Source organism: Oenanthe melanoleuca, chromosome 14 (genome assembly GCF_029582105.1).
Source record: "Oenanthe melanoleuca isolate GR-GAL-2019-014 chromosome 14, OMel1.0, whole genome shotgun sequence".
In the NCBI taxonomy this organism is placed as follows: Eukaryota; Metazoa; Chordata; class Aves; order Passeriformes; family Muscicapidae; genus Oenanthe; species Oenanthe melanoleuca.
Window position 1 is genome coordinate 4,864,746 of NC_079348.1, and position 9,889 is coordinate 4,874,634.

The following is a 9,889-nucleotide window of genomic DNA, read 5'->3' on the forward strand; positions in this document are numbered from 1 at the left end:
AAAAGTTCCCCTGGAAGGCAGCAGGATATTATATGAAACTTGGATTTCCTTAAACTTCCTTCTCTTTTTCAGTAATAATAAAAAAAAGCCCCCAGTTGTCAGAAGCCTGAGTTCCTTTAAATTGAAAATCCTCTTGCAGGGACACTGCTGTGTTCAGTCTGGCTTTGCTAAGAGGATAAACCTGTTGTGCCAGGTGCTGGAGCACAGGTAGCTGGGCATGGGCTCTTCTGGCACCAGGAGATGGTGCACATCCCCTCTCCCCTGGCGTTGGGCAGGGAAGGGGTTCATCTCTGGTATCATTCCAGCCTTTTGGATCTTTATTGTACGTTTTTTGCCTCCTACCTGTTGCCTGGTCTGATGTGTTTTCTCTTAGATCTTGAGGAGAAAGGTCTCCTTTGTGCATCAGATTCAGTGCTCAGAACAACAGAATGCTCAAGCTTCACTGGAGTCTTTCAATGCTAACAGAATAAAAGTATGCAATTTATTTATCAAAGTCTCCTCTAAAGGAGAAGATGGACGAAATAGGTTTTAACCTACTTGTGATGCTCAGGAAAAGCAAACACTTTGACTCGCTCCTTCCCAGACAAACAGCATTGCATTAGTTGTTTCTGATTTTATTAGCTATAAACCACTTTCTATTTTTATTTTCACATGCCATTGACTTTGTTTGGTACAGACACAGCTGAACAAGGCTGGTTTTTCAAGTGCAAATCATGTTAATAGATGCCCAGTTCATTCCACGCCACACGCAGGAGGACTGCTGTAAGAAAGAGGGCTGATAACCAAAAAAATATTTTCCTGTCTCATTTCCTACATCACCTCTGAGGCCACATTATCCGTTCTGAATTCCCAAATGTGGAATGGTGATGGTTGCTTTAGCACTTCTGGCATGGTCTCTTCACATAAGGAGAATTTATTTGCGTGGAGGAGTGAAACAGTACAAGCAGACAACGAAATAGCAAGTGGCAAAGTGTGTGAAATTCTCCATTTACTATCATTTTTATGATGCTGTTTCCAGCTTTTCTTCACTGCTTGCAACTACAACTGATGGATTTGGAGCACCGAGTGCCTCTTATCACTGCTCTTCATCAGCAAGTGTGAGCAGCAGCAAGCAGTCAAATCGTTGCTGTATCCAAACAGCATCTCTGCATCCAGGGATGGAGCTGCAGGGAGAGCTCACTCGTTGGGAACTTGATCTGCCTAATTATGTGACTGTTGACTGGGCAACGGGCTGCACATCCAGTTGTCCCCAGCAAAAATAGTTTGTCTTAAAATTTCATCTGAGTTAAAATACATCATCTTTTTATCTTATTATCTGTTTCTTTCCCTGCCACAGCATTTTTGAACTGGTATCAGGAGTTATTAGAAGAAAGCTCTTTTCCATCATTAAATACTGGGTTCAGAAAGATCTCTAGAGTCCTTAAATGCAGATGAGGGTATGAGTAGCACTTCCTGATCAGAATTACAAGGAAGTGTTCTCACTGGAGACAGTATTCAGAGGTGGAGGCTTGCAGGAGTTCAAGTGTCCACACTTGTTCTTATGGCCATGACTTCCCTGACATCTCCTGTCCATGGAGGGGGTCGTGGGGGGTCCTTTCCTTGCAGGCTCCACTGAACTCCGGTAAGTGAGCAGCTCTGGGACTGAGGAATGAGTTGTCCCTTCAGTCAGAGAGAAATTAAAGAGAGAGACCATCCTTTGGTGGTATTTGCTCTTCATTTCCTTGGCTGATCTGTAGAGGTTCCCCACGAAGCAATAGCAAATAGGGTTGAGGCTGGAATTGGTGAGGCCAAGCCACTGAGCAAAAGGTCTGAGCTGCAGGATCCAAGGAGAAGGAGTCACATCCTGCAAAGATTTGGGGATGTTGAAATCAATCCAGATGTCCATCAGGTAGACGGGCAGCCAAGAGATGGCGAACAGCAGGACCAGGGCCACCACCATCTGTGCCACCTTCCTGCGGATCTTCAGCCTGGAGGCCGGCAGGGAGCGGTGCAGGGCGGAGCTCTCCTTCAGCTGGCTGCTGCGGCTCCACAGCCGCCGCACCGTCAGGAAGCAGATCACCATGTTGAACAGCACGGGCAGGCAGTACAGGGCACAGAAGAGCAGGAAGTTGTAGGCTTGCTTGAGCCTCTCCTGAGGCCAAATCTCCCTGCAGATGGAGAACACCAGGGGCAAGCCCTCCACCACCCCGATCTCATCCCGCTTGTTCATGAAGATGAGGGGCATGCATATCCCTGAGGACAGCAACCACACCACCAGGATGGTGCTGAGGATCCTCTTCTGGGTGAAGAAGGAGCGGGCGTTGAGCGGGTTGTGCACGCTGTAGTAGCGGTTCACGCTGATGACGGTCAGGCTGAGCACGCTGGCCGAGACTGAAACAGCCTGGATGAAGGGCACTGCCCGGCACAGGAAGTCCCCGTACACCCAGGCTTTGTAGATGAGGTTGCCCACGGTGATGGGCATGCAGATGCACACCACCATGAGGTCGCACACCGCCAGGTTGAGGAGGAGGCTGCGGGTGGCGCTCAGGCTGGACACCCGGCTGCGGCGCTTGCGGGTCAGCACCCTGATGGACATGATGTTGCCCACGAAGCCCACCACAAAGGACACCAAGTACATCACTGTGAGGCTGATGGTGACAGGCTCCTTTGCAAAGAGGAAGAGCATCTTCTCCAGCTCTTCCCAACCCAGCTCCTGGCTGCCATTCCAGAGCCCGCCTTGGGTTTGGTTCTCCTCCTGCCAGAGCTGCAGAGGGTCAGGGGGCGCCCCGGGTTCTGGGGGGGACGAATCCATGGCTGAGTCCCCCCCGGGCAGCCTGGGCTAACGAGGCAGATGCTTCCGCGCTGCTCCCAGTGCTCCGGACATGGCGAGCTGGGATCAGCCCTGCCTGCAAGAGAGGGTGTGGAGAAGGGGGTCAGCGGGGGCTCGGGACAGCGATGGCCCTTCACGGGGAGCTGCCGGGCCAGCAGTGGCTCATCCGCAACTTAGTTGAGAAGCGGCCGTAGCGCGGGGCGGCCGGGCTGGGCAGCGCGGCACCGACACGGGCACCGGCACCGGCACCGGCACCGGCACCGGCACCGGCACCGGTCCGGCAGCAGCGGCGGGACCGGCGGGAGCCCCTGCCCGGCCGCGGAGAGACGGAGTCTCGGCTGGGAGGACGGGGAAGGAGCCGCGGTCCCCCCGCACCCCGAAGAGCAGCCCCGGCCCCGGTCCGCAGCCACTCCCCCGCTCCCTCCGTCCCTCACTCTCTCCTTCCCCGGAAAGTTGCGCGTCCCGCGGCCGCGCTGCCGGACCCTTGCCGCGGCTCCCCCAGGTCCTCTGCTCTCCCCGGTTCCCCCCGGTTCCCCCCGGTTCCCCCCCGTTCCCCCGGTTCTCCGTCTCTCCCGCGGTCCCGCGGCGGCGCGGCGGCACTCACCGGGCGGAGGGCGGGCAGCGCCGGCCGGGCTCCTCCCGCCGGCAGCTCTGCCGTGGATGTGTGCGTGTGTCCGTGTGTGTGTCCGTGTGTGTGTCCGTGTGTCCCCGTGTCCGTCCGTGCGTGTGTGCGGCGGCAGCGCCCGACCCGCTGCCACACGCGCGTGCTCGCACCCACGCACCCACCGCACCGCCAGCCCCGCACACCCCGCACACCCCGCACACCCCGCACACAGCCCTGCACACCCCGCACACAGCCCCGCACACCCTGCACACCCCGCACACCCTGCACACCCCGCACACAGCCCCGCACACACTGCACACCCCGCACACAGCCCCGCACACCCTGCACACCCCGCACAAAGCCCCGCACACGCTGCACACCCCGCACACAGCCCCGCACACAGCCCTGCACACCCCGCACACAGCCCTGCACACCCTGCACACGCTGCACACCCCGCACACAGCCCCGCACACCCCGCACACCCCGCACACACTGCACACCCCGCACACAGCCCCGCACACCCTGCACACCCCGCACACCCTGCACACCCCGCACACAGCCCCGCACACCCTGAACACCCCGCACACAGCCCTGCACACCCCGCATACCCCGCACACCCTGCACACCCCGCACACAGCCCTGCACACACTGCACACAGCCCCGCACACTGCCCCGCACACGCTGCACACCCCGCACAGGCACAAAGCCACACACACAGGGTCCTGTCCCGCGACCCCCGCTCACGCACACACACGAACCCGTCAGACCCCACACACACTCGCAGCACGTCTGCAGACCCGCGCACTGTGCACACTCCCTGTGCGCACACGCTCGGCTGCGCGCACCTTGCTGCAGGTGCCCTGAGCATCCACAGCCCCGCTCCCTCCTCACCCCCGCACCTCTGCCTGTCCCCGCACGCTTTGCACCCCCAGACCCCTCCCCGCACCCGCAGGTGCGGCTCACGCCCCGCAGCCCCTTGGCTCCCCAAGAACACACACAAACACCCCACTGTCCCCAGCGCTGGCTGGGGCCGCCCCGGGCCCGGCCCGGGATAGCCAAGCTGGCCGAGCCGAGCCGAGCCTAGCCCCCCATGCCCGGGCCAGGACAGACTGAGCCGGGCCGAACCGTGCCAGCCGCCGCTCCCGCCGGCTCCCGGAGCCCCGGCCGGCTGTGGTGCTGAAGGGACAGCTCCGGGCCGGGCAGCGGCCGTGGCGGGCTGGTACAGCCGTGGGCTATTCCTGATGGTCGCCTCCTCCTCCTCCTCCTCTCCTGGGGTCTCTGGGTTCAGCTGTAGCAGAGCAGGGAGGAGCACGGGAAGCTCCACTTCTACTCTAACATCCCCCGTCATCCTGAGTTTCTGGCGGATCCCGGCACGCCAAGGGTTAACAACACCACAGGTGTGATGGGAACTCACCCGAATGAGGAGCGCTGCACAAAGAAACCAAACTTCTGGTGTTTTCTACTAAATTGAAGGAATGGGAAAAAGGGACGTTTATTGAGAAAGTCTCTTGAAAAGTTGAAGTGCTTGTTTGGGGAGCAAGGTTGGTTTGTAAAATTGAGCTTTTGACTGGAGGTGCTCAGAGGAAGCCAGTGTATCACAGGGGAAAACGTTTGATGCGAGGAATGCCTTTGCCTGAAATGTTTAGTTTTTATTTTCTTTGCCTTCTCTGAGGGAGAGCAAAGTAACGAATGCAGCCCAGTGGAGGCTGTTTGTCACTGAATGGTGAATGGCCTTGATTTCACTGGGAAATTCCCCATCCTTTTTATTCTATGCATGTGGAAGAATAAAGTAAATATTTTTGGTCAGCCTTACGTGAAGTGAAAGAAAGATCAGTGATGGAGCTACACTGGGCGGGAGTGGGGAGAGGGATGGCAGGAGAATGTGATCAGCCTGCAAACCTCTCCTGCGTGAGAATGCATTTGCTCTAGGCATGTAACTGCTCATTCTCCCACAGTTTTGTGTATGTGTATTTATAGGTCTTCAGAGACAAACAACTTCCACAAACTAAATGCAGAGTGTTGCCCAGAGCACAAGGTACACGTTATTCCACACAGTGAAATGCATGGATACTCCCATGGATACCTAAAATCTGCTGCAGTTTCACAGCTGCTCCATAAGCAAATAGATCTGTTGCAATGAGGCAGCTACAGAGACCAGTCTTGGATCTGGCAATTGGAAATCTCCATGCACCCGAGCCCTTGCCAGCCTCTGACAGCCTCCCTACAGCAGACCTGCCATTACACACAGAAAACACAGGATGGAGGTGTTTAAGTCAACATTTTTAGTAGGGTATTAACAAAATACAAGAGAAAAGAGTGCAGAAATGTGCCAGGGCTTGTTTTGTTCAGGTAGTTGCCTTCCAAATGTTCAAGTTAATAAATGCATTTAACTCTTTTTTTTTTTCTCCTCGGTGCACTTTATTTGTAACTTGCATGATTTACTGCTGAGGAACCTTCAGGACTTCAGGACTAAATTAGTAAGTTAATCAATGGTTCAATATAATTAGAATGAATCTGCTTTTGCATCCATTGACACAACTCACAAGTGCCAAGTCATCTTTAGCAGCAAATGACGAATCCATACACTGTGTGCAGCTGACAGAGAGCACAGGGCATTGATTATAACGAGTTCATTGATTCTAACAAGTTCAAAGTCACCAGATAACTCAAGATGGGGAATCTCCAAATAAAAGAAATGCCATACCCTTTCCACTTTGGTTTGCCTCTTACGGAACAGCTTTGAAGTGGAAGCTAAATAAAGTCCACTGGAGACAGGAGCCATCCTTCAGCAGCAAGGGCAATGTGATCATAGAGCAAAGCACATCAGAAATAACCCACTGGTCTCACTGGAGTTACAGCTGTGAACAACTGACCTGAGAGGAGTGAGTCAGCCACTTTGGGGCCCTGCCAGAATCTCAAAAACCCTCACATTTCCCATGCCAGCTACATGTGCCCAAACCTGCCCTGCCCACTGTGCATCAGAGTCCTGGGCCAGGGTAAATTTAGCTCTGCTGCCTCAGCACAGCCTCCCTGCTCCCACTGCAGCAGCAGCTGGGTGTCACACAGAGCCACAGCGATGCTCTGCCTGTCCCAACAATGGGTGCAAACTCAGGAAACCTTGAGCATTTTCCAGCTTGTGCTGGACCTTGAGAGTGTGAAGCCAGGGCAAATCCTCCAGCTGTGCATCTACTTGCAGCAACTCATGTGTTCTCCCTACTCTAAGTTTCCCCCCTGCTATCCAGGCTCCCTGCAGGATTTGGGGGATACACAGCCCTGTGTGGTCCCCAATGCATCTTCATCCCTGACCTCTGTGTGATGGCTCCCAGTGCACATCCCAACACGCCTGAAGTGTCTCAGCTGGCACAGTTTGAGGGAAAGGCCTGTTGTGAGGATATAGCTGTTCTCTCCTCCTGTGCTTGCCCAGCAGGTAGGTGGGATGGGGTTTCCCCACTTCACAGAGGTGAAACAAAACTAGGGCTTGTCTCAGTCAAGCAGGGCTGGATTGGTGCTACTGGGACAGATTGCCAATGGTGCTGCTTGTATTAGGTGAGCTAGGAGCACGTTCCAGGGTGCTGGGGTGAGCGCTGGCACTGGTGAAATTGTTTCCCACTTGATTTTGCTGGGAGATGGTGTTTAAATTGCTCTTGGAAAGCACTGGATAAAACCCACCTTAATTGCCACTCGTCCCTCTGCCTCTCACACTTTTTGACCTATGGCATGGTCACAGAAGCACCTGGGGTGAGGGAGACCCCCAGCCCTCACATCTGTGCACACTCCTTCCCCCTCCCTGTTGGGAAGTTGTGTGTGAGCATTTCTAACACTGAGATAACCACGAGTGATACTGAAACCTGGAAACCTCTGAAACCTCTCTTGCCATCAGGAGAGAGTAACAACATCACCGTTAACTCACATTGGATTAAAAAAAAAAAAAAATCTACCTTTCTCTGGGACATTTTCCTGTAAATCTCCAGCCCAGCAATAAACCTCCCCAAACCTCGGTGCCGTCGTTCCGGGGATCTCTGAGCTGGCTTTGCCGCTCCCCCTGCTGGTGGCTGCTCCGTCCCGGGCCAGCGCTGCTCTGGCACCTCAATTTGGGGCCACACGAGCTATTTCTGGCCCCGTGGTCCAGTCCTCGTCACAGCTCCCGTGTGACATTCACAGATATCAGCACTTCGATGCTGCTGTGAATCCAGGAGGAGATAAGAGGCTGATGCTGCTCACAATCAAAGGCAATACAAAGGAGATGCCAAGTGCACTTCAGATTCTTTGAAAATAAAATAGCGAAGCAAATAAAAAACATCTGGGAATTGATGTTTGTTGTTTGTAATTACTTCCATGAGAGTGAAAATCTTTGTTCTCCCACTAGTCTTCCCTCAATCAAAGAATGAAACATTTAAACTATCTCCAGTGTCCTTTGGAGGATTTTAAATGGATAATGTGTGCATTTTTATGTCTGAGAATATTCACTGGTCTGTTTTCATAAGCAGATATGTGCCAAATTCCATATCTTCTTTCCTTTTTATTGGACGCCTTTTAGATTGAGTGCTCCGGAAATGTAGTGGCTGAAAGAAAAAGATAATTTTGCACAGAAGAATTTGTCTAATACAATGTTCACCGGCTCAAGAACAATGAAACACCATTTTGGCATTGGAATGATTGAAAATTCTGTCTTTCAGATGCTTTTGCTTGTGGTTTTTGCACAAGCTCAGGCAAGCAGCAGGCTGGGAATGCAGGGCTAAGCACACTCCTGCAGAGCCCCTGTTTAAACCCAGGGCCACACCAAATCAACTTGGCACCCTCTCATTAAATGGAGGATCCTGAATGCATGTGTAATGAGTAACAAAGTGAGTGTTTTAAGGAGAAATCAGTGCTGTGGATCCCTAAATCACTGCACACACTTACAGAGAAGATTTTGAAGTGGTAATGAGCATCGGGTCAAGCCTTTGAGAAGTTAAGAGTGCCAGGACTTGGCAGAGGAGGCAGCTGACATGCAAAGCAGCCCTTTAACACTGCCTGCATTCATTCAGCCCTTCTCTCCCTGGAGCTGGGATCTAGGATCCTCTGAAGCAATAATGGGATTTCCTCCGTTCCCATGTTTTGTGTGGTGCTCTCACCTTCTTGCTCAATACAGGCACCACAAACCCTGGGGAGAAATATTTAGAACCAGGCTGAAAGCAAAGCCCAAAATAAGCAGATTTGGTGACTGAGGGAATCTAGTGGTCTGATTCCTAGCTTTGAGGGGCTCCATTTCATCCTGTTATCAGTTTGCCACTGGTGCTGCCAGGGAGTGGTAGTGCCAGGTGAAACATTGTGAGCAGGAGCTGTTAAATCCTCCCTCCATCCTTCTACCTGCACGCCCCACATTTGAATATCAATGCATCTTCCTTGGTGCTCTACACCCAGGTGCAACAGGCTAATAAAGGGCTTTTTAGATGACAAATCTTCCTGGATTTCATCAGCTGATTGCCATCTGGGGAAGTCTGACAAAGGCTTTAAATTTGCCACTGTTTTGCCTTTTCCCAGCTGCAGAGGCTTGCAGAAGCGAAATGCGGGGAGGCAGGAAGGAAAGGCTCTGCAGAAAAAAACACACTCAGGGCCCAGATCTGCTAGTATCAGAGAGGAGATAAAGATTTTAGAGAATACAATAGGAGGGAGTTTGTCTTGCTGACTGAAATAACTTACTCTCAGCCTTGGTGACACTTTGCCAGTAGCCATCACAAAGCAGATATCTCACAGGTCAGGTTGCACTTAGAATTAGAACTTGAACACATTTCCAACAAGGGCTTAGTGATCAGTCAAGTGTTATGTGTTTAAAAATCAGCTTTCTTATATTTTATAATTGCAGTCAGGAAATTCTTAGGATTTGCATTTCTGGATTCAAGGGAGGATTAGCTTGAAAGCAGGGAGAGATGAGATTCTAGTTCTGAATGTTCTCCCATGTTTTGACAGTGTAAGATAATCTGTGAGTTGTTATTTATTTTCAGCAGCCTTTTAGAAGGAGTTCCTGCAACTAAAGAAAACCAGGCAGGCAGAGGCTTTGAGGGGCTGTTAAACACTTGTTGGGATCAATTGCAAACTTTTTTCTCCCTAATGCCTCACCTCTCTCTGTGCAGTGACTCATGTGGAAAGGCTCAGGCAATTTACTGGAAATACAGTCACTGCCCTCTCATCACCACTGACTGTGTCTGTCTCTCTGCTTCCAGTGTGTGTTCACAGCTCAGAGTAACTTCAGGAAATGAAAGCTGACAATAGCTGCAGCTCGGTGCAAAGGCGGAGGAGGTGACAAGGTGAAATAGCTGCATCTCAGTTTTACTCCCAATTTTTGAAATCAGAAACATTTTCAATCCATAGATCACACAGCAGTTGCTAAGCCTTTGGAAAAAGGATGTACCAAGGAAGGGGGGGCAAATGAAGGGTTTGTTGGCTCTTTCATCATTTTGTGGGCTGGAGCATAAAACAAGCTAGAAAAATGCTGG

General features: G+C 52.3%; 1 protein-coding gene across 1 annotated transcript; it reads right to left on the bottom strand.

Annotated features, from left to right (window-relative positions):
• Positions 1-601: 601 nt before the first annotated feature.
• Positions 602-2,791, bottom strand: LOC130259426 (galanin receptor type 1-like). The gene has a single exon (XM_056503687.1). It carries the CDS (start codon positions 2,789-2,791, stop codon positions 1,463-1,465), a length of 1,329 nt encoding a protein of 442 aa, XP_056359662.1. The 3' UTR covers positions 602-1,462.
• Between the last annotated feature and the right edge of the window lie 7,098 nt (positions 2,792-9,889).

What these genes read in the sequence shown, in the direction of transcription:
- LOC130259426 (XM_056503687.1), bottom strand. Translation starts at nt 2,791, where the DNA reads ATGGATTCGTCCCCCCCAGAACCCGGGGCGCCCCCTGACCCTCTGCAG.